General features: G+C 40.5%; 1 protein-coding gene across 1 annotated transcript; it reads right to left on the reverse strand.

The window, feature by feature from the left end:
* Nucleotides 1–905: 905 nt before the first annotated feature.
* LOC135464427 (fibroblast growth factor receptor 2-like) lies at nucleotides 906–27,043 on the reverse strand. The gene is made up of 13 exons (XM_064741856.1): nucleotides 26,980–27,043; nucleotides 26,251–26,457; nucleotides 13,197–13,340; nucleotides 10,229–10,387; nucleotides 9,451–9,602; nucleotides 7,859–7,915; nucleotides 6,674–6,748; nucleotides 5,973–6,159; nucleotides 5,036–5,152; nucleotides 4,261–4,424; nucleotides 3,271–3,378; nucleotides 1,315–1,439; nucleotides 906–1,047 (listed from the first exon to the last, which is right to left on the reverse strand). Exons 1-13 carry the CDS (start codon nucleotides 27,041–27,043, stop codon nucleotides 906–908), a joined length of 1,701 nt encoding a protein of 566 aa, XP_064597926.1.

The following is a 27,043-nucleotide window of genomic DNA, read 5'->3' on the forward strand; positions in this document are numbered from 1 at the left end:
TGAGATCTTGTTAGATAATTGGTCCAATTTAAACAAATCTATTACATAACATTAAGAGATCTTTGGAAAGTAGCGCCTACAATGATAGGCATTTCGATTTTCAAAAATATTTCCTAGCTTAATAATGCAGTCGTTGCATAAACAATACACACCAAAGGTATGCCTTTTTGGATATCCCGAAGGCGCGACAATATTGTTTCGAAAGATGGTCTTGAAGCTGGGTCGGTGTTCCAGCACTCTGTCATCAGTACGTATCTGAATGGGAAGACAAGGTTTTTGTTGTCAATGCTATCTTTAAATATTATTTATTTGAGTGGTGTTTCACGCCGTACTCAAGAATATTTCACTTATACCACTCTGGCCAGTACCATGGTGTGAGAGACGTATCCTTATAGGCGTTATGGTGTATACACGTATCGTCTTGCATTTATCTATTTATTTATATCTTAGTGTTGCCTAATCAAGAATTTCCTCGTATGTAAATGGCGATGGTCGGTAAACCGCCTGGTACCTGATATAGCTTCAACTAACGTAGCGAGAGCTGGAGTAGAACACTGTAGAAGAAAACTATAGGAATTTAAATAATCAAAACCGACCAACAGATATTTGATAAGAAAGGCCAGATAATGCTTTTCAACACACTGAATCTATCAGGTTCAAACTCGTCAATCATACCAATCACTGCCATTCAAAATGTTTAACCACTCGTATTATAGTTACTATAAAATATTAGAGAAGAAACTTTAGAGATGCATATTAGAGATGCAAGCTGATTTAGCTTTCAATAGTCGTTCTATATTATACAGGAAACGAAAAGACGCCTGCGTGCAATGACAGTACAACGCGTTTGTCAAATGAAACTAGCGGATACTCGAAAATGCAAGTCACCTTGATTGATCAAAGACTTACGTCATGGTACGAGTGTCTGCAGGATGGCCCAGCCTACAGCCAGACTCCAATTTCTGAAGAAGATCCTTGACACTGATGTCAGAGTATGGAGTTTCTCCTAGACTAAACACCTCCCACATCAGAACCCCGTACCTCCACCTGTAACAGAACACAGGGGTATTCAGTGGATGAACTCAGGGAACAAGAGACCTGTACTTCCACCTGTAATAGGAGAGACTGATTCAGTAGATAAAGTCAAGGAACCCTGTACCTGTAACATGAAATCATGAAATACCTTGAGGGAGAGTTTGGAGACAAGAACCCTGTAACAGAAAACAAGTTGGACAAGTCAGGAGACAAGAAGCTTGTACCTCCAGCTGTAACAGGAGATTGTGATAATACCTGGAGAGGACAAGAACCCTGTACCTCCAGCTGTAACAGGGAATAGTGAGAATACCTGGAGAGGACAAGAACACTGTACCTCCACCTATAACAGAAAACAGTTGGATAGGTGGATAGAGAGTCAGGGAGTAAGAAGCCTGTACCACCACCTGTAACAGAAAACAGTGGGATACGTTTATGGATAGTTAGGGAGCAGGAAGCCTGTACCAACTCCTGTAACAAGACACATTTGTATTGAGATATCTGTGCCTCCAGCTGTAACAGGAGATAGTGAGAATGCCTGGAGAGGACAAGAACCCTGTACCTCCAGCTGCAACAGGGGATAGTGAGAATACCTGGAGAGGAAAAGAACACTGTACCTCCACCTGTAACAGAAAACAGTGGGATACGTGGATAGAGAGTCAGGGAACAAGAACCGTGTACCTCTACCTGTAACAAGACATACCTGTATTGAGAGTCAGGCGACAAGAACCCTGTACCTCCACTTGTAACAGAAGACGGTGGAAAGCTGGCTATTTTAACAGTTACGGCTATCAGGGCTATATCATTACAACCAATACATGTAAACAGATGTATACAGCTTGCATATCCATGTATTTCTAGTGCTGCACATTATTTGTTTGATTGTTTCTTCCTTTGGTTTGTTTGTTTAGTTGTGGTTTTAACGTCCCTTTCAACGCCATTTTGGTCATTAAACGATTTTACTGTCTTCAATTATTCCCAGGTTAGCTTTTAGAATACACTTTTCATGTTGATGTGGTGGTTGGAATATGGATAACCGATCTCATGGTGTATCTGTATTGTATAGAATGCCACTCCTCATTGTGATATATCTATGGCGCCACCTCTCTTGATCCATAAGACACCAAGCACGACACCTCACCCAGTTACAGTATCTGAAAACTTGCCGATCAGCACGAATGTATCAAGATTGCTAATTTTGTAAGTTTAAGTATGACCAGACTCGGGAATGATCCTGATCATGTCACTTCAGTCACATACTATAGATTTATTTATTTATTTCATTGGTGTTTCATGTCGTACTCAAGAATATTTTACTTACACGACTGCAATCAACATTATGGTGGGCGGGAAGCCGGCAGAACCCGGTGGAAACACACCACTATTTTCTGAGGTATGTCACCATCGGCGTACATTGGCCTACATACGGCCCTTTTTTTTTTCAAAGTTCCATAGCTTTTTCTTTGGTTTCCAAACACGCATGAAACAAGAGTCCAAAACATTGGGAAAAAATGTGTGTCAGGGCTTGTTTTAATAGACAGAATTCATGTTCTTACTCGTGTATTTTGGCCGATGTATTTAAAAGCCCTTTTGGAGCAGGTAAGCTATGTTTTCTCCCAAGTGAGAATAGCTTGAAACTCAAAATTCATTTGGAAACCAATGAAATATTTATGAAACTTAACAAAAAAAAGAAAGAACCAAAATGTCGTAAGTGGGCAACTGTAAAGACGACATAGAGATACGTGTGGATAGGTAAGGAAGGGCCACTTACACATCACTATGTACAGTGTGCTGACCAGAAGCCAGGGTCTCCATGGCATCCCAACGTTGTCTTTCTCTGACCTGGAAAGGTATGTTTAGATACGCCTAAGTATATATAACAAAACGCTTCTACCAAAAAGCTTTGAAATGTATTAAGTTGATGGGATTTTCTACAGTCGATATTTTACAACACACAATTATGTATATCCAAGGATGATGTTGGCAAATAGTCACACATCACCGGTAAAATCCCACCTCTTGTCAATTTACCTCATTTAGAGCTTTATTCTAGCTGTTAGCATAAATGCTTAAAAAATTCCAACCTTAACACCATGACCTAAGAAGAAAAAGGGGCAGTGAAGATCTCGAAATGAAAGATATCAAAGATATAATTCCCATTTTACTGTTACAATGTATCTATGAATAGATAAAGAACACTATTCCTTTATAGAGATCTTCTCCCTATTGTAATTTCACCTGATCTTGTGTCTGATCTTTTTCCTGAAAATGCACCATTCCAGTGATCTTTGCGTTCAGGAACTTGTCCATAAGGACCGTGTCTGCAGCCAGGTCCACGTTCGTAATCTGTAGAATTAAGCACGATTAAAGTTAATTAGATCGTTAAATAAAGGAACAGAGCTTTAAAATGTTAACATCAGATCATCAAACAATCAACAGGTAAGACTTATTTGACTGCAATGATTGGCAATAGCTCCGACATCCCGCAAACAGTCAACCGTGTAGGGTTTTGTGTCGTCAGGTTTCGTGTAGTCTCCCACTCAGGCCGCTCGTTAAGTGAATGGTCTATTTCAAAGGATGAGATCTAAAAACTCGACCAAGCCAGCCGACGGAGCACACACCCAGTATGAGGAAATGTGCCCTGTCCTATCGAGTATGAAGAGATGTGCTCTGTATTACTGAGTATGAGGACATGTGGTCCATCTTACCGAGTATGAGGAGATGTACTCTGTCCTTCCGGGTATGAGGGGATGTGCTCTGTCTTACCGAGTATGATGAGATGTGCTCCGTCTAAGCGAGTGTGGGGAATGTGTTCTGTCTTACCAAGTATGAGGGGATGTGCCCCATCTTACCGAGTATGAGGAGATGTACTCTGTATTACCGCGTATGAGGACATGTGCTCTGTCTTACCAAGTATGAGATGTTCCCCTGTCTAACCAAGTATGATGAGATGTGCTCTGTATTTACCAAGTATGAGGAGATGTGCTCCATCTTGCCAAGACAAAAGAGATGTGCGCTGTCTTAGCAAATATGAGGAGATGTACGCCGGCTTACCAAGTATGGGGAGATGTGCACTGTCTTATCGAGTAATAGGAGACGTTCTCAGTATTACCGAATATGAGGAGATGTGCTCTATCTTACCGAGACTGGAGAGATGTGTTCCGTCTTACCAAGTATGGGGAGATGTGCTCCGTTTTACCGAGTATGACGATATATGCTCCGCCTTACCGAGTATGAGGAGATGTATTTCATCCCGTAAGCCACGTCCTGACACAGCTTGGTCAGCCTTTTCTCTGTCAGTTCTTCTTTTTTAGAACTTTCAAATCGGTTTTGTTTGAGGTAGGTCAGCAGAGACCCTCTCTCACTACACTCCAAAATCAGCAAACTGTCCCCTTTACAAAATACAACAAGAGGTACTAATTAACTCCCCAAAATCTCATAGAATCGGGAATGTGTCAACTTCTTAGCAATAGTAAGCATTACAGTGGGTCGTTGTTGTGATTATTAAGACGTCTAGCGCATTTCTGAAGATACTTGTGCTCTAGACCCGGGAACTGAGGATAAAAAAGGTAAAATTATCCCGTGGCCTCAGCACAGAACTGGTAACCTGTGCTAATTTGAAAGTAATTTACATCTACAATTTTGGACAACTCTGAAGTCTTGAACCAATCTGGATGGTGATCTGAATCAGAGACCATGTTCCACTGACGTCGATGGTATGAATTAATGCAGTTTTCTCGGTTTAAATCAGCAAATAGTGATTGCCGGAATTCATATCTGCAAAAACTGTTGGATTCTTGTGTTTTAACACTTGTTTGTTTAACTTTATGTATATATTTGCATAAACCTTTCAGTCATTTTAGAGTGGACTTAATTATCAAATGGCTTTGCCTATTCACGTGTGTAGGACGTACCCGCTTCGCTATTTAACGCGAAATTCACCATTTATATGCCTCCAACATGGCCGATATAAATTTGTGTACGTACTTTCATTTCGTCTTACCAGTGTTCGGATCAGTAGAAACCCCTAATACGGCCAAGACATTAATACAACGATCTAGGGACCTGAGTTTCTCCAACTGGCCGTTTATCAAGTTCTTCCGTTCGTCTGAGCCATTCCCTGGAAAATATCAAATTTCATCACCATTCTTGTAATTCCACTTCGTGACATTTACAGCCCATCCATGTGTTCTAAACCTTCAATGCACAATAAGACAGCAGATTAAGATATATCTCCAGTGAAATATGTTGTATGATCAAAGAGTATCTTAATAAATTTTCTGATCTGTTGAAGGCAAGTCACTTTTAAATGTCTTTTACTGATAACCTATAAGGAATTCACTTTTGAGGGAATAAGTTTACGGCAAAAGACATTTTCAACAGGAGTAAGTATTTCCACACCAATGTGACAATCCCTGTGTATGGCTGTGTTGACTCCAACGGTTAAAGCGCTGACGCAATGCGATTATCAGGTCGCGTGTTCGAATCCAGCTGTAGCCGATTCTGCGACGGCTTCATATTTAGAGATTGGCAAAGCACCTGGCAAATGTCGTCGGTTTTCACCACTCATAAATATTACCTCCTTCACGTGAGTGAAATATTCTCAAGCACGGCGTTCATCACGAATGAAAAAATAGATCTGCATTCGGTAAATCAAAACGTTTCCCTAATTGGCGAAATTAACTGCTAAAGCATTGTAACATGTCCTTTTACCACATACATTTCCCCATTATACAGATTCATGAAGCAGAAAATGTAAATAAATTATTCCGTCTTTGTAAAGATAAACACAATCTCTCCAAACCAAAGACAGGGTATATACAAAATTCTTCGAAAATGACAGGCTTGGCGAAAATATTAATTTTCCGTTCAAACTGGAAGGTTACACCGAGTGCAATGGTACGCAAATGTCTACACAGTTCATATGTCTCATATCTTACCTGGAAAACGCTTGAGACCCACGTGAGTGCAGAGACTTTTGTCCACATTGTGATTCCACAGAGCTAGCCGAGTCTCTCCAAAGTTACCCTGAGTCATGAGTGTGTTGCTCACTTCCATGTCTGCCAGACTCACATTCCAGTTCGTCCTTGGCAACATCATCTCGTAAATCAGCTCGTCTTCTGTGTCCTAAATTTCAAGTCACGATGAAATTACATATAAATGAACCACTTCAACACCAGATCACCAAATCCACTAAAGCTTTGAATGCATGCAATTTCTCTCGCCTTTATTTCTCGCTTTATATTTCCACGTCTAACTTATTTATGTAAATTGAAAACGAAGAACCTTTATGCTGAATAGCCTTTGAGAGCATGTTTCAAAGTCATAAAACTGTTCGCGATTATTTCAGTGGTCTTAGCCGAGGTAAGCTTACAATTTTCGTGAATTAATAAAAGTGTTCAGAAACATCATTCATAACTGGTTATGCCAGATTAAAACACTGATTCAAGAACCTAATATAAGATCCAAAATTCTCTGCCATCAGACGACTTGCCAAATGCCAAAAAGAAAACTGACAATTCACACGAATTTTGATGAACTGTGCAAAATCGCTCCAACAAATCGAACATTGTAAACGTGACTTAAAGAAGACAAATCAAACTATAAAACGCATTGTTAGGAAAGAGACGAGACAACATACCTGTATATCCATAGAACAATAGACCGGCGGATATGGAGAACTGTACACAGGGATGGATTCATTGCGCACGTTTATCTAGAAAGTCAATAAAATGTACATATCCATTAATCCGGAAAACAAAAGGTGATGGTTAACTGTCCACACAAATACTAATTGTGGACAGTGTTGCATGGACAATGCATAAATTTATCAGCTAAGACGTCTCGTTTGATAGGAATTAGCTCAGGAGCTGTCTATTTTGGTAACTTCGACTTCCCGATAAGGTACACTAATACGACCATGATCAGTTTGTCTAATGAGTGTAAGTCATTATATGAATCCATTGCATATATGAAGCCTGCGCCTTCATATATGCAATGGATATTTGTCAAAGCTACAGTTATAGCCAAAGTCACAAACAATGCATCCAATTTCAAAATCCTTTAGCATTAGTCTAAAGCATTAGTCTAAAGCTCACATAGTTATCCATCAGTTACCAGTATACAGTGCAATGATCTGAATGTCGATTTGAACTATCAAATTACGGCCACGTGAATTAACTCCGGTCATGCAGTCTTTATGAGACTTTTGATGTAACATTTAAAGGTGAAGACCTCTAAATGAACCAATTAAAACTATAAAAAATATAATTTCATTTATTTTATTATTTTTTTTAACTTTTCTTGAGAAAAGAGTGGACTTCAAACTATAAATAATGTATTGCATTTATGTTTTAACTTTTCTTGTGAAAAAAGTTAAAGGCGCTCAAACATTTGAATTCTAAGATGGGCTTTATGGACAATACTATAAGAGGTTAGGAACTCTGACGTCACAAGAAGTTTTTCAACTGTTGTAACGACTTTGAATGTTAGAATAACTCTTTTTCCCACCAGTGAAAGATTATTGAAATAAAGTTGTCAAAACTCCTTCCTTCTGGTAAACATCAGGAAAAAAGGTGATGTGACGTCAGGCTCCCTTGATACCATCAGTACGTGTCACATAAACCCCACCATAGTTTTCAAATATTTGAATGTCCTTCAACACTCTTAAAAAATATGGAGAAATATAACAATGTATTTTTACGCGTAGTTTTCAGTTGTCTGTACGATGAATCTTGTTTCATATTTTAGCTTTCTTGTACTTTAAAATTGCTTGACCTCAGTATTACACCCCTGAACATTAATGTGCAAGTACAAAGTGACTCACCGGCATTTCGTAATCGTCGGTTTGACCCAGGAAGTTACGACTAGGTACACTGGTATTCTGTTTAATGAAAAAAAACAGAATTTTAACGACTAATGTTTATACTAAGGCAAACATGTCATGCAACAAGCAAATAATTCTAAGAAAAGCATTTTAATGTGTCAAGATGGTTTAACTAAGCCAGAAATCCACTAACTCTATATGCAAATCTTGATCGACGATCCAGTATGCTAGCCCTAGCGTGCCCTGCAGCAGGTCTTTCCAGACACAACGCCGCGATGGAGTCAAAGTCAAATTGCTTCCAGCCATAGAAATGGAATTTAAGTGAAATATTCATGAGTCCAGCATGCAAAACCTGTCAAACATCTCCATGTAGGGTTTACATGAATATACCCAGTGTTTTCATTGGCTTAAAATTCATGTAAGGTGAAAAAACACTGTAGATTCCGTACATGTATGTACGTGTATTTGGTCGCTTGAGCCGGTAACCAAGAATTTTCTGATGGGCGTTTGTGTTCTGGTTATTGCATAACAGGACTTACAGAATTGCCGCAGCAGTCGATGTCTGATCGATACCAACCAAAAAAATGGTATCATAGACAAGATTGTCACTCAGACGCTTTTAGCACCAGCGTGGGATAGATGTAGGACAGACGTAGCTGGCGTGGGACAGGTGTAGGATATGTGTAGGACTTTTTGTTTATGCATTTTTTGAGTGGTGCTTCACGCCGTAGCAAAGAATATTTAACTTATACGACCACGGTCGACATTATGGTGGGAGGAAACCCCGCAGAGCCCGCGGAAAATCCACGGGCCTCACACATGTGTAGGACAGATGTAACATAAGTGTAGGTTAGGAGTAGGATAGGTGTAGGATAGGTGTAAAATAGGTGTAGGTTAGGTGTAGGACAGGTGCGGGACATGTTTAAGTTAGAAGTAGAGTAGATGCTGGATAGGTGTAAAATAGGTGTAGGTTAGGTGTAGAACAGGTGCGGGACATGTGTAAGTTAGGAGTAGGACAGGTGCGGATAGGTGTATGCTAGGTGTAGGCTAGAAGTAAAACAGGTGCGGGATAGATGTAGGGCAGGTGTAGGACAGATGTAAGATAGGTGTAGGTTAGGAGTATGGCAAGTGCGGGCAGGCGTAGGGCAGGTGTAAGACAGGTGTAGGATAGGAGTAGAACAGGTGTGGAATAGGAGTAGAACAGGTGTAGGATAGGAGTGAGACAGGTATAAGATAAATGTAGGTTCCGAGTAGGACAGGTGTAGGATAAATGGAGGACAAGTGTAAGGTAAGTGTAGGTTAGGAGTAGGACAGGTGCAGGATAGCTGTAGGATAGCTGTAGGTGTGAAGTACGACAGGCGTAAGAAAAGTGTAGGACGGGTGTGAGATAAGTGTGGGTTAAGAGTAGGACAGTTGTGGAATAGTTGTAGGACAGGTGTAAGATAAGTGGAGGTTAGGAGTAGGACAGCTGCAAGATAGGTGTAGTACAGGTGTAAGATAAGTGTAGGTTAGGAGTAGGACTGGTATAAGATAAATGTAGGATAGGTGTGGTACAGGCGTAGGATCGATACAACAGATGATTTCCAACTTACATTCAAGGCTACAGGACTGAGGTAGCTGTCTCTCTTTGACAGTGCATCCTGTCGGGCTCTTCGCCGGTACAGACAGATCACTGTACAGATCACTATAATGACCAGGATAAACAGCCCGATGCCAACTCCAATTCCAACAACCGTTGACAGCTCTTGAACACCCGCAAAAAATAAAATCAATTCATTCAGTCCCATATATGTTTATAACTTTCTAAAACACCACGTTAAACGATAGAACGAATCGATGGAATGATAGTGCAAAGCGATAGAATGATACTGTGGAGTGATGACAGGATAGTACGAAGCGATAGAATGATACTGTGGAGTGATGACAGGATAGTGCGAAGCGATAGAATGATACTGTGGAGTGATGACAGGATAGTGCAAAGCGATAGAATGATACTGTGGAGTGATGACAGAATAGTGCGAAGCGATAGAATGATACTGTGGAGTGATGACAGGATAGTACGAATCGATGGTCGATACTGCGAAGCTTTCATCGTTTCCATAGTTCGATCGCTTTGCAATATCATTGCATCGCTGGGCGATCAAACGTTAGTCCCAGGGCCTAAACTGGCCTTCATAGGACTGGGCCTTTGGATATATTGAGGAGGCCCTCACTGGCTCGTTCATTTAGAGCGTACTAAGTCTCGCTAAGTGACCGATAATCTCTTCATTATCATGTGTCATTATCATGTGACTGAGTGGGACTAAGATTGTATTTGTGTGATGAAGGCTTGACTCATAAATGTAGATGTCAATCGATTAGCACACTTACGTATTGTGGACTGGGCAGGCTCACAGAGGCTCCCATAAAATCCGGGCAGGCAGCCACCGATGCAGGTCCCGTCCCTCTTATCACACTCCTGATTCCCCCGGACACAGTTATTACTGCAGTTCTGTTGACACTCGTGCCCCCATGTGCCCGCACCACAGGCTGTAATGTGCAAGATAATCTGACCATCAATTCCTACATTCGGCTACTTCTCGTTAGTAATAAAAAAAACATCATTTATCTAAATTTACCAAATTGTTTTCCCTGACCACTACCAACGTCAAATCACATTAAAACGTTGATCATTTGCAAATTTAATGGTTAAATGGAAGTAGCAATGTAAACTAATTTGTGTATGTCTGTGTGAATCTCCCCAATGTGAGTGCTATACATTTCAGACCCAAATTTACTGTCTTTTAAGTGTGGAAAGTGAGACCAAAATACTCAACTATCCTTGCCTACGTCTTCGGCATCATAGCAACGTATGCCGTGCAAATAATATTATTTCTGACAAAAACAAACTGAGCACTTAGTAGGGACATGCTTTTCACAAGGAATCATCTATAAATCCTACAGTGGATCAGGAATCGAGAGTGAGAAGTCTCTCCGCTTTGATTAAAATACACCACGTTCTCAGTATGATTATGTCATGGAGACTGAGAGATGAAAAGAAGTGAAGAGTGCCGACAGCAGCCATTTCAGTATTCAACAAACCCCATAACAACCATCTTCTCAACAATGGCAAAGAACTTTCCAAGTTTGAAAGCAACTGTTTGATTTGGTTTTATTTCAATATATAGTTTTTTCAAACAATAGATAAGTTACGGACAGAGTTAGAGCGGCCAACATCTCAACAATGGCAAGGCTTTATATCTAGATCGAAAAAGATGCCATCTGTTCGAGATATCGTGCTCGGAATTGCAGATGGGATGGGGCTAAAGGACAGGCAAAATGACTGAAAGACAAAAAGACATTAAAGACTTTTCCCAAACCTCCTTTGACTTTCGAGATTGGAGACAAAAAGAAGAGCAATTCACAACAACTGCGATATTGCCCTATTGGATTTTATGTCGTTTTGCACTTATGTGAGTGCATGGGCCATGACAAAAGTGGAAGGACAATGTTAAATGATAGTATGCTAAAAGTAAAATTAAAACGTAGCATAGATATAAAAATCAGAGCAGCGAAGACAGTGTGACAGCTGGCAAATTGTCACACGTAACCGGGGAAATACAGCCTGTTATCAATTTACTTAAGTTCGGGGTTTATTCTAACAGTTCATAAATGTTTAAACAATAGCAAATCACGCACCCCTAGCACCAAGCCTCAAGTAGAATGAGGTTAATTACAATATATTACACGTCACTGGTTTAGAATTACTCAAAATGCTGTGCTGTCATCACATTTAACGTACAATAGCATATGACCGACAGACAGGAAGACAGAACGACCTACTCATAGAGCTGCCTGATCTGCTGCAAGAAATGGTGATATTTACCCTTGCACCTAGTGCCCATATGCCCGGGTGTGCACCTAGGCTCGGCCTCGGGGCACTCTCCGGTCAGAGGTTTACATGTGGCCCGTCCGGTGGCACATCCCCCACAATCCCAGTCACATTCTGTGCCAAATCTGCCCGGGCGGCAAGCTGTAGGGAAATAGCAGGGTGTATTAGAGTAAGTCCAGAAGATTATTTGCTATTTTCTACATGGGAGGTATAATGGTGAATGTAGACTCTGGTGGGAATGGACTCAATCTCTACAGAGGTACAGAAGTATCAAATTCACCTGCAAACAGGAAATACGTTGAAATCAGCCAAATCCCATACGTCGTTTTAATTGGCAGAGAGGAGACAGAAATGAAAATTTAATATCTTGTTAACACATTTAAATGTAGACTCTGATGGAAATGACTGAATGCCGACAGGGGTATGTCAGATGTAGCAAATTTAATAGGAGACAGAAAGCACTTTGAAATCACCAAAACTCATACGTTGTTTTAATTGGCAGAGAGGAGACAGAAATGAAAATTTAATATCTTGTTAACACATTTAAATGTAGACTGATGGGAATGACTGAATGTCGACAGAGGTACAAGTCAGATGTAGCAAATTCTCCAGCTGACAGAAAGTACGTTGAAATCAACCAAAACTCATACGTCGTTTTAAATGGCAGAGAGGAGACAGAAATGAAAATTTAATATCTTGTTAACTAACCTTTCTTTACACTAATAGTTTAACTTATATACGATAATACCAGGTTAATGGACCTATACGATAGAATTGGGATAATTCCTTAAATGTTTACAAGAGAACGGAATTCTGGGATCTTATTTTCATGAAATGTGTACTTTATTTACTCATATTTACGAAATTACAAACATGTTTGCCAGTGGTTTCTAAGACATTGTCCATAACAACGTTTATGATAAAATCTTTCCAAGAAAAACTGATCAAACTCAGGTTTCCTGATTTTTTTTAAAATCAGAGCACCTTCAATCTTGATTCTAAATATTCGATTTCGAAGTCTATTACGGAATACCTTCATATTTAATCCAGCTGACACAGAAAGCCCCGAGCGTTGGAGCTCCGCAAATGAGTCATTTACTCTACCGGCCTTCTACCGTGGGAACTTTTGGGTCACTTGATAAATGTATTTGGCCATATGAGTTTAGCATGATTGAATGAGTGTTTAACGTCAAACCTTGCCGAGAACATGATAAAACTGGAAAACTGTGAATGTTGATGTCTGAAGAAGTTCCCGACACGACTAAGATTCTCCCTCTTGTTTTTATTAAACATGGACCCTACTACTGTTGTGATAATGCATGTAAAATACTGGACCAGACTTAGGCATGTTAGAAAAGACACAGGCAACGAAGTGTTCCGGCATCAGAAATCGACATTATGTTGAATCAGAGACATATAGAACAAATTAAATTAATCAAATGAGCACTGGTGTCAAATCAAAGTTACCTTCTTTACACTGGTTTCCTATATAACCAGATTTACACAGAGGTGTGCCCCTTTTACAAACACCGGTTTTAGGGTGACACCTTCCACTCGCGCATGCGCCACAGCGCTCGCGGCAGTCGGGTCCGAAGAAGCTGGCACCACATCCTGTAAACATTCAACAGAAACAGGCGATGAACAACAATACCAGATTGCAGGACCACCATACATCAGGTACCATGCAGCTTACAAATAGTAGGCGGCGAAGCGCCAGGTTTCATGCAGTTTACCGCTGTAATAGCAGGAGCAAATCCGTCACACCAGGTTTAGTGCAGTTTACCGCTGTAATAGCAGATGCAAATCCGTCACACCAAGTTTCATGCAGTTTACCGCTGTAACAGCAGATGCAAATCCGTCACATCAAGTTTCATGCAGTTTACCGCCTGTAATAGCAGGTGCAAATCCGTCACACCAAGTTTCATGCAGTTTACCGCTGTAATAACAGGTGTAAAGCCGTCACACCAAGAGCTTGACATTTTACTGCTGTAACAGCAGATGCAAATCCGTCACATCAAGTTTCATGCAGTTTACCGCTGTAACAGCAGGTGCAAATCCGTCACCCCAAGTTTCATGCAGTTTACCGCTTGTAATAGCAGGTGCAAATCCGCCTACTAAGGCCCTTTGAGTTATAAACAGAGGGGTGCTGTAAACAAATATCATATCGGAACATTACAGCATAATGACACACCCTCTCCATGATAGTATTAGCATCGACTGACGCAATCACGTCCGTTAAAGTATCTAGGGGCAACGTTATGAAGTGATACTGTGAAGAGATGAGGCGATGTCACCGTAAAACCACTGCTTTGCAGCGTCATCACGTCGCACCGCATCATTCTCATGCTTACCGATTCTAAAATTCTTCGATACTCATAGCACCATGCACAATGCCAGCCTCACTATGATAAAATGCATTTTAAGGATAATTGCTCGTTCCTCAAAAGAAAAGAACACATTTATACAACCAATGCCTTAAATGAAAGGGGTATAGTTAAGGTTAAAGAAAATATCTAAATTGCGGGTGTAAATCTGTCACACCCAGTTTCCTGCAGTTTACCGCTCGTAATGGCACCATGAATATTCAAGAGGACGAAAGGAGGCTTTTCACTGGACAAGACTAAAACATGGCAGGACTTTCAATGTGCCTCATGTCAGTGGATTTTGTTGAAAATGACGATGTTTAAATCCGTTTTTGTCTCTTGGAGAAACTTTTATAAATCTAAAAAATAGAATTCCGCACAGTTTGTAAAGTCCTTTCATGTTTTCTTTTCTTTTAATTTCACTTCCACTGACAGTTAACATATCGGGACTGATGTAAGGGAGCTATATATTTCGATCGCAGCTTGTGTTATGTATGACTATTTAATGTTTTCATGTACTGTTAGTCTGCGGACCTTGGTGTTATATGTTATAAGCATAACAGGCCCTGTTATATATGTACAGCGCGAACCTGGCCGAAAGCACCGTGTTCAATGCTCTGTTTATTTAACTGGCTGTTCATTGGCTGTTAATTCTGTGTCTAAGAATAGTTGAATCCACCTGGACCGTATATAAGCCGTGTTTTCTGTGCAGAGTGGAGGTATTTTTGCTGCATCCACTGGGAGCCAGGAGAGTGTGAGACGCTCTCGTATCGAGTCCATTATATTTATATGAGCTGGTGATGCCAGTTTCATTTGGGAGGACAGATTTTTATGCCGGCACCGTTTGTGTACCACAGTAGTACTGATGTCTGGTTTATGTGAATTTCTGCGGAAGTCACGTTTATTGGTGTTCGGATCTTTATTATGATTATACAGTGTGGACTGTGTAATTTGTTTAACACGCTGACCTCACCTGACCGACAAGGTCGTCAAGGACTCTAAACTGAAGTTTTCAGTTTTGCAAAGGACGTTCGTTCTGCCACAAGGTGACATTACTCTACGTCTCTGAACGGCTCGTTTGAGAGCTTCTGCGGGAGCTGTGACTGATCTGAAGTGGATTATACCTCCATGCCTGTATTTACCCTGTGTTGTGCTCTGCGGGTGTGACGTCATTCAAAGGCTTGACTGTTCCAGTTCTGTGTAACCTGTGTACTGTGTTCGTGTTCGCTAACCTGGCGAAGTACCTGTCTAGGACAATTTGTGACTTGTGTGAATTGTGTGTTTATCCCATGGTCTTTACGTTGGATTTCCTGGAATACATTCCTTGGGTTGCAAAGGTGAACTGGAAACTTTTAAAGACCGGTAATACTGATGTGTATGTTGTTGTTGTTGAACTGTCTGTAAAACTGTACGTCTCATTTTATATATAAAGCATTGTTTACATTGTAATATTGAGTCACTAAGTCTGTTTTCTGTTGCTGTTTTCAATACCGTAACAGAAATTGGGGGCTTGTCCGAGAACCGATTGTTTCCCTTTTGTTTTGCACAGGATATTTGAAGTAAACACATGTGAGAAGCGATTGCTTAATTTTAACGGTGAATGATTCAGTGGCTAAATATTTACAATGGGAGATTTTGATCCTAAACAGTTTGTTAATGCGCCCGATCAGGATGTTTTTGAGAGTTTAAAGAAGGAAGACTTGGTTAAGTTAGGGACATTTTTAGGTTTGTCCATAAAGTCTTCATGGAGGAAAAGAGATATGCAGCATACTTTGTTGAAACATTTAGTGGAGATAGGGAAGTTTGATAGTTCTGCATTATCTGATTATGAGTTCGAGGGTCAGTCTGATGCCGAGCTTAAGTTTAAGCAGTTTGAGTTAGAAAAGTTGAGATTGGAGAAAGAGGAAAGAGAGAAAGAGAGGGAACATGAGAGAGAGAGGCAAGAAAAAGAGAGGGAACATGAGATAGAGTTAGAAAAGTTGAAAATGCAGAGAGAGAGAGAGGAGAGAGAAATGCAAGAAAGAGAGAGGGAAAGAGAATTGGAGTTCCAAATGAAAAAGTTAGAGTTAGAGAGAGATGAGAAACCGGGTCCTTCCGGTAGACAGGATTCCGGATTTGATGTGACCAAATACATTCGGTTAGTTCCATCCTTTCAGGAAAAAGAGGTGGATAAGTATTTTCTGCATTTTGAGAAAATTGCAAATAGCTTGAAGTGGCCTAAAGAGTTCTGGACTATGTTATTACAGAGTGTGCTAATTGGAAAGGCCAGGGAAATTTACACTCAGTTAAGTGTAGAGAATGCTTCCAATTATGACTATGTGAAAGAGGTAATTTTGAAGGGTTATGAATTGGTGCCTGAAGCTTACCGCCAGAAATTTCGTAACTATGAAAAAGGTAGAGATCAGACATACGTTGAGTTTGGTCGAGCTAAGGAGCAGTTGTTTGATTGCTGGTGTACAGCCAAGAAAATAGGCAAGGATTTTGAAAGTTTGCGTCAGCTTGTGCTGGTAGAAGAGTTCAAGCGTTGTATTCATAATGATGTAAAGGTGTTCGTTCATGTGCAGAAGGCGAGTACACTTGAAGAGGCAGCCAGTTTAGCTGATGATTATTCCTTGACACATAAGGTTACATACACGGGTAAGCCATTTAATTCATTTACACGTAGAAATACCAAGTCACATGCAACAGGTAGAGGTAGCTCTATACAGAAGAGTTCTACACCAGGCTCCAATGGTTCTACAGCTCATGGTTCACGTAGTTCAGATTGGAATGGTAGTCCTCGAAATAGGGTCACTTGTAATTTTTGCAAGCGGGTAGGTCACGTGATGAGTGAATGTTACAAGTTGAAAAGGATACGGGAAGCTCAGAATGAGTCTAAGCCCACAGGTCTTTGTGTTGCAATGCACAAAACATTGCCCGAAGTTACATCAGCAGTTAAAAGCAGATCTGAGTTAGCTGATACGGGATTGGATAAGATTCCCAAATGTTCTATGGATAGCTTCGCTCCGTTTATCAACTCTGGTTCAGTGTCGCTTAGAAGCGACATGTCTTGTGCTACCCCTATAAAGATATTAAGGGATACTGGGGCATCTCAGTCTCTGTTGTTGATGAATACTCTGCCCTTTTCTGAAGAGTCATACTCTGGGGTTCGTGCCCTTATTAGAGGTGTAGAGTCTAGTGACTTAGTCAGTGTTCCCCTTCATGATATTTATTTGTCATCAGATTTGATATCTGGACCTGTCAGGGTAGGCATTAAGCCTTCATTACCTTTTGAGGGTATTCATTTGTTGTTGGGAAATGACTTAGCGCATGATAAAGTTATTGTTGATCCCTTAATGGTTGATAAGCCTTCTCTGAATTCAGTCACAGAGCCAGTTGAAAGCGAGATAGCGGGTTTATATCCGTCCTGTGTTGTTACAAGAGCTATGTCTAGAAAAGTCAGTACAGACCAGGGTAATACTGTTGATTTGAGTGAGACTTTTCTCAACAACATGTTGGATGGAGATTCTTCCAAATTAGACAGCCAGCAGGAAGCAGATACTAATTTTGTTAGTGGTGATCAGCCATTTTGTAGGACTGAGTTGATTGCTGAACAACACAATGATCCAAGTATTTCTTGCTTGTTTAATGATGCAGCTAAAGATGGTGAATCTTTACCTGACCCATGCTACTACTATGTCAAGTCTGGCATATTGATGCGGCAGTGGAGGCCTCCCGATGTTTCGTTGGAGGATGAATGGGCAGTTAAGCATCAGGTAGTTGTGCCCAAGTCTTATCGTAAAGACATACTGACTATAGCGCATGAAACGCCGTTAGCAGGTCATTTAGGTGTTAATAAGACCTATCATAAGATTCTCAGTCATTTTTATTGGCCAGGAATAAGGAAAGATGTTACTGAATTTTGCAGGTCTTGTCATGCATGTCAGTTAGTGGGGAAACCTAACCAGACAATCCCCAAGGCAGCCTTGAGGCCTATTCCTGCAATTGGTGAGCCATTCAGTAGAATCTTAATAGATTGTGTTGGTCCGCTACCTAAGACAAAGTCTGGAAATCAGTATATGTTAACCATAATGTGTACTTCAACTCGTTTCCCTGAGGCAATTCCACTAAGGAATATTACTGCCAAGACTGTAATTAAGGCTTTAGTTAAGTTCTTCACCATGTTTGGTCTGCCTAAGTCAGTACAGTCAGACCAAGGTTCAAATTTCATGTCTGGTGTGTTCCAACAAGTTATGCATGAGCTAGGTATTAGCCAGTATAAGTCCTCAGCTTATCACCCACAAAGTCAAGGAGCACTAGAGAGATTCCATCAGACACTGAAAAGTATGATAAGAACTTACTGCTTTGAGACAGGGAAAGATTGGGACGAGGGTGTACCTTTGTTAATGTTTGCTGTAAGAGAGTCTGTACAAGAGTCACTTAGATTTAGTCCATTTGAGCTTGTGTTTGGCCATACTGTGCGTGGTCCACTACAGTTGTTCAAGGAAAAGTTTGTGTCTAGTGATAGTGACAATGTTAACTTATTACAGTATGTGTCAAGTTTTCGTACTAAGCTCAACAGAGTATGTGAGTTAGCCAGAGAGAATCTTACAGCTTCTCAGAAGAGTATGAAAACTAAGTATGACAAAGAGACAGTAAGACGCAGATTTGAAGTTGGTCAGAAGGTATTGGCCTTACTTCCAGTTAGTGGTAAGCCACTTGAGGCTCGTTATTTTGGACCTTATGTAGTAGACAAGAGGCTAAGTGATCTTAATTATATTATTTTCACTCCTGATCGGCGCAAATCTAGACAACTTTGTCACATTCACATGTTAAAGCCATATGTAGACAGAGATAGCACTGATCTCAATGTTGTACATCCTATTGGAGGTGCTATCTCTTGTTTTCCAGAGCCAAGTTGTAAGAGAGAGTTAAAGCGTTTTTTGGGCATGGCAGGTTATTATCGTAAGTTCTGTAGGAACTTTTCATTCGTTAGTGAGCCACTAACTCAGCTGTTGAAGAAAGGTGCTAAATTCTTGTGGTCCATTGAGTGTCAGAGATCTTTTGATAGATTAAAGGCCATGCTAAGCAGCGGCCCCATACTTGTAGCACCTAATTTTAATTTACCATTTAAGCTAGCTGTTGATGCTAGTGATATATCTGCTGGGGCAGTTTTGTTACAAGAAAATGAAACAGATCACGTTGATCACCCTGTATGTTTTTTCTCTCGCAAATTTGACAAGTGCCAGAGAAATTATTCGACAATAGAAAAGGAGTGTCTGTCCTTGATTCTAGCATTACAGCATTTTGAAGTATACGTGACTTCGTCAAGTTACCCCATTGTTGTGTATACAGATCACAAGCCCTTAACCTTCTTGCACAAACTAAAAGGTAAAAACCGAAGATTGTTACGGTGGAGTTTGCTTTAGCAAGAATTTAATCTAGAGATTAGACACATAAAAGGGAAAGATAATGTGATTGCTGATTGTTTGTCACGTGTCTAGTTGGTTTTCTGAAGCTTTGTTTTTAAAGACTGTGGTAAACGTTATTATTATTCATAATTATGAATATGTTAAAGAAAGTTTTATGCAAAACTTTCTTTCCCTGAAGAGTGGGGGTGTTATGTATGACTATTTAATGTTTTCATGTACTGTTAGTCTGCGGACCTTGGTGTTATATGTTATAAGCATAACAGGCCCTGTTATATATGTACAGCGCGAACCTGGCCGAAAGCACCGTGTTCAATGCTCTGTTTATTTAACTGGCTGTTCATTGGCTGTTAATTCTGTGTCTAAGAATAGTTGAATCCACCTGGACCGTATATAAGCCGTGTTTTCTGTGCAGAGTGGAGGTATTTTTGCTGCATCCACTGGGAGCCAGGAGAGTGTGAGACGCTCTCGTATCGAGTCCATTATATTTATATGAGCTGGTGATGCCAGTTTCATTTGGGAGGACAGATTTTTATGCCGGCACCGTTTGTGTACCACAGTAGTACTGATGTCTGGTTTATGTGAATTTCTGCGGAAGTCACGTTTATTGGTGTTCGGATCTTTATTATGATTATACAGTGTGGACTGTGTAATTTGTTTAACACGCTGACCTCACCTGACCGACAAAGTCGTCAAGGACTCTAAACTGAAGTTTTCAGTTTTGCAAAGGACGTTCGTTCTGCCACAAGGTGACATTACTCTACGTCTCTGAACGGCTCGTTTGAGAGCTTCTGCGGGAGCTGTGACTGATCTGAAGTGGATTATACCTCCATGCCTGTATTTACCCTGTGTTGTGCTCTGCGGGTGTGACGTCATTCAAAGGCTTGACTGTTCCAGTTCTGTGTAACCTGTGTACTGTGTTCGTGTTCGCTAACCTGGCGAAGTACCTGTCTAGGACAATTTGTGACTTGTGTGAATTGTGTGTTTATCCCATGGTCTTTACGTTGGATTTCCTGGAATACATTCCTTGGGTTGCAAAGGTGAACTGGAAACTTTTAAAGACCGGTAATACTGATGTGTATGTTGTTGTTGTTGTTGTTGAACTGTCTGTAAAACTGTACGTCTCATTTTATATATAAAGCATTGTTTACATTGTAATATTGAGTCACTGAGTCTGTTTTCTGTTGCTGTTTTCAATACCGTAACACTTGTAACATCGCAGCATGGCTTCATGGCTTTCCAACATCGCATCACGACAATACTACAGTGCTTGGAGGCTGTTATAACCAACATCACCCCTCCCCCCAATCCCCCGCCCCCATACGCGTTTTATACATCTTCCTTCTTCCTCATTTCTACAAAATCTTCCATTATAAATTTGAAAGGTTTACGTTTAAGATAAGACACAAGAAGCCTTCCGCACACTTCTCACTATAAAGGTGTGCATTGAAGTAACCTTGAGCAAAGTGTCAAAATTAGTATGATATTCAGTATATGTTCAAGACAGTTTAAATTGGAATTAATACGTCACTTAACTGTAAATCATTGTCGGGAAATTGTCATGTATGAACTTACTTTTCCGACAGAGACTTCCCATAAATCCTGGAAGGCATTTGGGAGATTCCATCAAACATAATCCTGTGGTGGAGTTACACTGAGTGTTGCCACCCGCACAATTCCCGCATTGGGATGAACATTCACGGCCAAATTTACCTCGGGGACAAGCTGGAATTGAATTGTAGTAGATTGTAATTCAATTAGACCACAACTAAAGACTATGTGTTACACTGATATAGTTTCAATCTCATGTTAGACTGGGCGAATTCACTGTTGGACCCCGATTATGGAAAACTGAAATGTTTTACTGCTTGTACATGTATGTACATAACCTTCCATTTCATATATACACTTTACCAATATCACTGCGATTCACCTTTCTAAAACATGTTGTTAGGTGACTCAATCAACAATTTGTATCGACCTTTTGATAATTCTGGTATCCCAGATATTATTCCTTGGTTGTAAAATGTCCTCCTGGGATAGGAATGAGATTTATTTATTTGATTGGTTTTTTAAGCCGTACTCAACAATATTTCACTTATACGACGGCGGCCAGCTTTATGGTGGGGGGAAACCGAGCAGAGCCCGGGGTAAACCCACGACCATCCGTAAGGCCTTCGAAAGACTGAAGTTGAATTCACAGCGACCCGAATGTTGAGAGGCTCCTGGACCATTGCGCCGCTATGGCGCGCTGATCATAAGAATGAGATAAGCTAAAAACGAAAATCTCATTAAAAGACTGCCGCTCTCCATCTCTTTTTACACAACTGAATGTCTAGCTAACGTATCATTGTCAGATTTCAAAAGGGAGGTTGGTTTTGATGTACTTACATTCCGTGCATTTCTCGCCTAAATAGCCGGGTAGACAGACAGGGTTGTGTGGTGTACAAACCCCAGTGCTGATGTTACAAGTACCGGCCGCACACTGACCACAGGCCTGAGAACATCCTTCTCCATACCAGCCATCCGGACATGCTATGAACATGGCAAAATCATAACTGTCGTCAACTGAACCTTTCAGAATATGAATCCACCTTCTTTAAATCAGAGGTACTTCGTGGTTCACACCAGGTTCATAACAGATTTGACTGCACCTTGATATTCTCGTGGTCAAAGCGTTCGCCTGGCAAGTGGAATGCCAGAGGTCGACCTTAAGTCAGGTCAGGTAAGTGATTGCAGTTATACTGGATATTTCATCAGGAAAGTACATTTACCACATTCGTTACAGGTAGTTAGTTCTGGACATTTTATCAGAAATCTTGATAATTTTAAAGGGGAAAGTGCAGATTGTGGGGGGATGCTTTGAAGTTTTTATGTTAGATTATTCAGACTGCTGCAGACCAGGACAGAGTTTCAACCACAGTGACCTTTACAAACATTTGGTATGTCAACGAAAATGATACATTAGTGAAAACTGGTATCACAGAGCCAAAAATACCTCATCTGTGGTGCTTCAAATTGTGCATTTGATCAATGAAGTCCCTGATAACTTATACAGCCGGGATAAATACAACAATGGAATCTTTTGGGCCACAATGTGGTGAATCACATGTCGCGTATAATACCAGCAGCTCTCAGTTTACAGATCACTCGTCATAGGGCATAGCGACAAGATGGCGATCGCTTGATGACATCAATCCGTCACACGCTTTAACACCATGCATTATCGTCCATATGAATATGTAGCAAACACATACATGTCTGCGTAATAACAAATTGTGGTGATGACGTATAATAGTTACAGAATAATCAGTTTTCAAACTTTTCAAAAGGTAAAGTCGCTGTCTTACAATCACAGAAACGCTCTGTACAACTTTGGCCGTCTGGAATTCGACAGTTCAGGATTCCTGAGTCACATCTACAGGTCTTGTTAGTGTCTTTGAATGTTTCACCATGCGGCAAGGTTTTATTCTCTAGCGTGCACTTAACCACTGTGGAAATACGAGAAAGACCGATTCAAATGATGTGTGGTAAAACGGACATGACAGCAGCAAAGCAGACATTTTGCAAGAGTGCATGTTAAACAAAATTAGAGAAATAGATAGCTGCGTTACGGGCATGCACATTGTGTCTTCCCTACTGGAGATTTTTTGTATTCCTGTGTATGTAACACTATGATATAGCTTTGTAAAACCAACGATGTTGGTCATGGCGTCATGTCATCACTTCATTCCATCGTGTCATCCCTTCTTGTCATTGTGCCATCCCCTCGTGCCATCGTGTCATCGCTTCATGCCATCGTCATCACTTCGTTCCGTCGCGTCACCGCTTCGTGCTATCATGTCAGCATTTCGTGCTATCATGTCGGCGTTTGGTGTAATCGTCTAACTGATTAATGCCATCGCCGGGCGATATTTCCAAGGCAGTATTTGACGATGGTAGATTTATAACTGAATAGCATAATAAGTTCTTTAACATGTCACATTTCACATACACAATCCGCATGAAACATTCCAAACTGACCTAGCACTATTTTGCTTTATGCAGAAATATAGCTGATAAACAAGTGTGGATCAGTCGAAGGTAATACACGACACACATGACAAATTACAGACATAAGTCCTCTGTTAGAGCTCTGTCATGGTGAAACAAATGTGTAACAGTTTTAATTTACATGGTTTCTTTCAGGAAAGTGTCACTCAAAGCGATATACTTACTCTCAGTACACTTATTTCCCAAAAAGCCTGGGTGACAGAGGGGCCTGTTTGGGGTACATACTCCACTGCTGATATCACATCTGTCACTAGCACATCGGCCACATTTCTTAGAGCAATCGTCTCCATACCACCGATCTTCGCACTCTGTCGACAGAGTAAAAATGTCATATTAACGTGGACTCCGGTTCGATCCCGAATCAAATCAGGACCAAGATTACAAAACTGGTTGTCTTTTACACCCGTACACAGACACTATCTTCATTTAATCAAGCTAGAGATGTCCAACATTATCTACCTTGACTTACAGAGACATTTTAACTCCTCAGCCCTGAACTTTCCTTCACAAATATACATGACTTTTTGCCCCAGTCAGGTTCCAGTTTACAAAGGTTGACAGGCACCTTAGTTATTGAGACTGTCAAAACAACAGCACGAGATGTGGCTGTAATGAGAAGTATGCGGTAAGACGGAGAATCAGCCCCAGAGAGGTACGATAAGGCGGAGAATCAGCCCCAGAGAGATACGGTAAGGCCTAGAATCAGCCCCAGAGAGATACGGTAAGGCGGAGAATCAGCCCCAGAGAGGTACGATAAGGCGGAGAATCAGCCCCAGGGAGGTGCGGTAAGACGGAGACTCAACCCCAGAGAGATACGGTAAGGCGGAGAATCAGCCCCAGAGAGGTACGATAAGGCGGAGAATCAGCCCCAGGGAGGTGCGGTAAGACGGAGACTCAACCCCAGAGAGATACGGTAAGGCGGAGAATCAGCCCCAGAGAGGTACGGTAAGGCGGAGAATCAGCCTTAGAAAGGTACACTAAGAAAGTGCAAATTCCAAATCCCACAACAATCCTGTAAGTTTCTAAATTAGAAATATAAGACTTAGCCGAATCACCCATGAAAGTTAAAACCTCATAAAAGAGATGGTTGCTTAGTAATAATCCTCCAAAAATGAACTCTCAATCACAAATGCCAAATTTTCGTTCAAACGAGGGGCTGCGTTTTTAATTTACAATATGAAGATCAACAATAACCAGAAAAATATTTTTACTCAAACCGTCATGTATTTCTACGTGCTGTCAAAGTTTCGTTTTGCTTAATGTTTGTCGTCGTATGTAAGGCATAAGCTTTATTATGTGATCAGTTTTGTTATATTTTAGCAAATTTAAACTGCGTACTGCTGCCATGGAATGACAGACATCGCCCACAGTACAGTGGACTTCACACAGTCCCTGCAGAGAAAAGATTGCATACTGGGGAACAGTTTGAATCTCTGTGGCTCTTTTGTTGTTTTTTTTTTTTTTGCTTTTTTCATTTTTCCTTTGGAGCATTGTCACAGTGCGAGTGTAAAGATAAAGACCATCTTGCATTAAATAAGAGTTTATTTATTTTATTTATTTGATTGGTGTTTTATGAATTAGAATGGATAAGCTATGGTATTACGTAACATTTGGCAACTATAGCGAAATCCCATGGTGAATCCTGGTTGAGAGCACGTGTTCCACTAGCTATAATTAGCATGAACTTGATATGCGTAGAGGAAGTATAAGGTTTAAAGTTATATTTGTTATATATTTATTTAATTGATTGATGCATAAATGCGTGCTCAAGAATTTTTTCAGAAAGTTGCATTTGGGGTGATTTACATAACTCTACAGTGTCAAATACAAAAAAAGATATTTCAGTATGAGTGGAGCCGGCTATAATTTTTTTCGATTTTATGATCTATACATCGCTTCAGTGCAGGTTTGGAGATTTATAAGCCGAATGCTTGCTATACAACAGGAAAAGAAGAAAATAACAGTAAAACAGAACTGGAAAAAGAAGTGGCATTTCGAGTGTGTCAACAGCTGTCATTCGCAGCTATAGTCAGTTTCGCTACTAGAGGTGCACAGTCTCTTGCACTGGGGCCGATTTCCCGCCTTACCATACCAGGTCGTTTATTTCACACTAGACGCAGAAGTGGCTCAAAATAACTCCCTACGTATCGACATGTTAAGGGCTATCTGTCATTTTGAGGCAAAATAGGGTTGATAGAAATTAGTGGCGAAACAACAACAACGTATGATCACCGCTTGTTGCTGTTATGCAATGTTGTGTCTAGAGGTAAATGGAATCCGAAAGTACGTGCATTTGCATCGAAATAATGGACGATCAACGATTGGCTAAAAATACCCGTGGGTCGCATAGACACATTAAAATACAGAGACCGGTAACGTATCCTCACAGACACATTAAAATACGGAGACCGGTAACTTACCTTCATAGACACATTAAAATACGGAAACCAGAGGCATACCTGTACAGACACACTAAATATGGAGATGAGTAACCAACAATCTTAGAGCCATTAAAATCCGGAGACTCTTACACATTACAATACTGCCATACCTGGACGATAAATGTGGAGACAAATGACTTACTGTTACAGGCACATTAAAATACAGGGACCAGAAACCTAACCTCACATACACACTAAAATAGAGAGACCTGTGACTTACTGTTACAGACACATCAAAATACGGAGACCGACTTACTTTCGCAGACGGGGGCAGAACAACACTGACCATCAGGTACACGTGTGTTTTGTTGTAGACATCGGCTAATGGGGAACTCCTGTGTTGAAGGACACTGTTTTCGTTGACAGTTCAGACTACCGTACACACACCTGCAGGTCTGTGTACAGTTCTCAAACTGTTCTCCCTCCTTCAATGTCCGCTCCTTTAGTTTACATTCAGATGCGGCTGGGAAAATGGAAAGAGAAGAAAAAATACGAAACATGGTGGAACCATCATCAGACCGTTAAAATTAGTTATTTGTTTTTCGGAATGTTTATTGACCTATAAGTAAACAAATGCTTGACTTACAAATTGTGTTTCATGAAACAATATTGTTGACACTTCTAGTTTTATATATTCTCCTACCGATCTTTGTACAATCATTTGTACATTTTATTAATGCATATTATATGTTATCCTAGGTATAAGTCAGCTCTTATAACATAAAACACTCGGTTTCTGTGCTTGGCAAACTTGCCAAGTAGTATGGTCCTTGTGCTCAGACTTACTATTAAATTCACGCAAGAGTTTCATACCTTTATATACATCTTAAGGCATGTAGACTTGTTATAGATTAATTACTCGTTTCATATTTATTAAAATACATACTGGTCATAGAAGCCGACAAAATATACATAAGACTACAGCAGTGAATATCCTTTATTCTTTTTTTAAAGTGCACCATGGTGTCCTATATATCAGACTTACCTAGTGCGAACAGTACACAAGACACAAGTGCTTGTAGGTATAGAAAGGTGCCACTACGCGCCAT

Source organism: Liolophura sinensis, chromosome 1 (genome assembly GCF_032854445.1).
Source record: "Liolophura sinensis isolate JHLJ2023 chromosome 1, CUHK_Ljap_v2, whole genome shotgun sequence".
Classification (NCBI taxonomy): Eukaryota; Metazoa; Mollusca; class Polyplacophora; order Chitonida; family Chitonidae; genus Liolophura; species Liolophura sinensis.

Bases quoted from the DNA above. Each gene is read 5' to 3' on its own strand.
- LOC135464427 (XM_064741856.1), bottom strand. From the start codon at position 27,043: ATGGCGCGTAGTGGCACCTTTCTATACCTACAAGCACTTGTGTCTTGT. The intron at 7,916-9,450 runs GTAAGTTGGAAA...TTCATTAAACAG, and splicing joins TCAGTCCTGTAGCCTTGAAT to AATACCAGTGTACCTAGTCG. The intron at 1,048-1,314 runs GTACAGGGTTCT...GTTCTGTTACAG, and splicing joins ATTCCCTGTTACAGCTGGAG to GTGGAGGTACGGGGTTCTGA.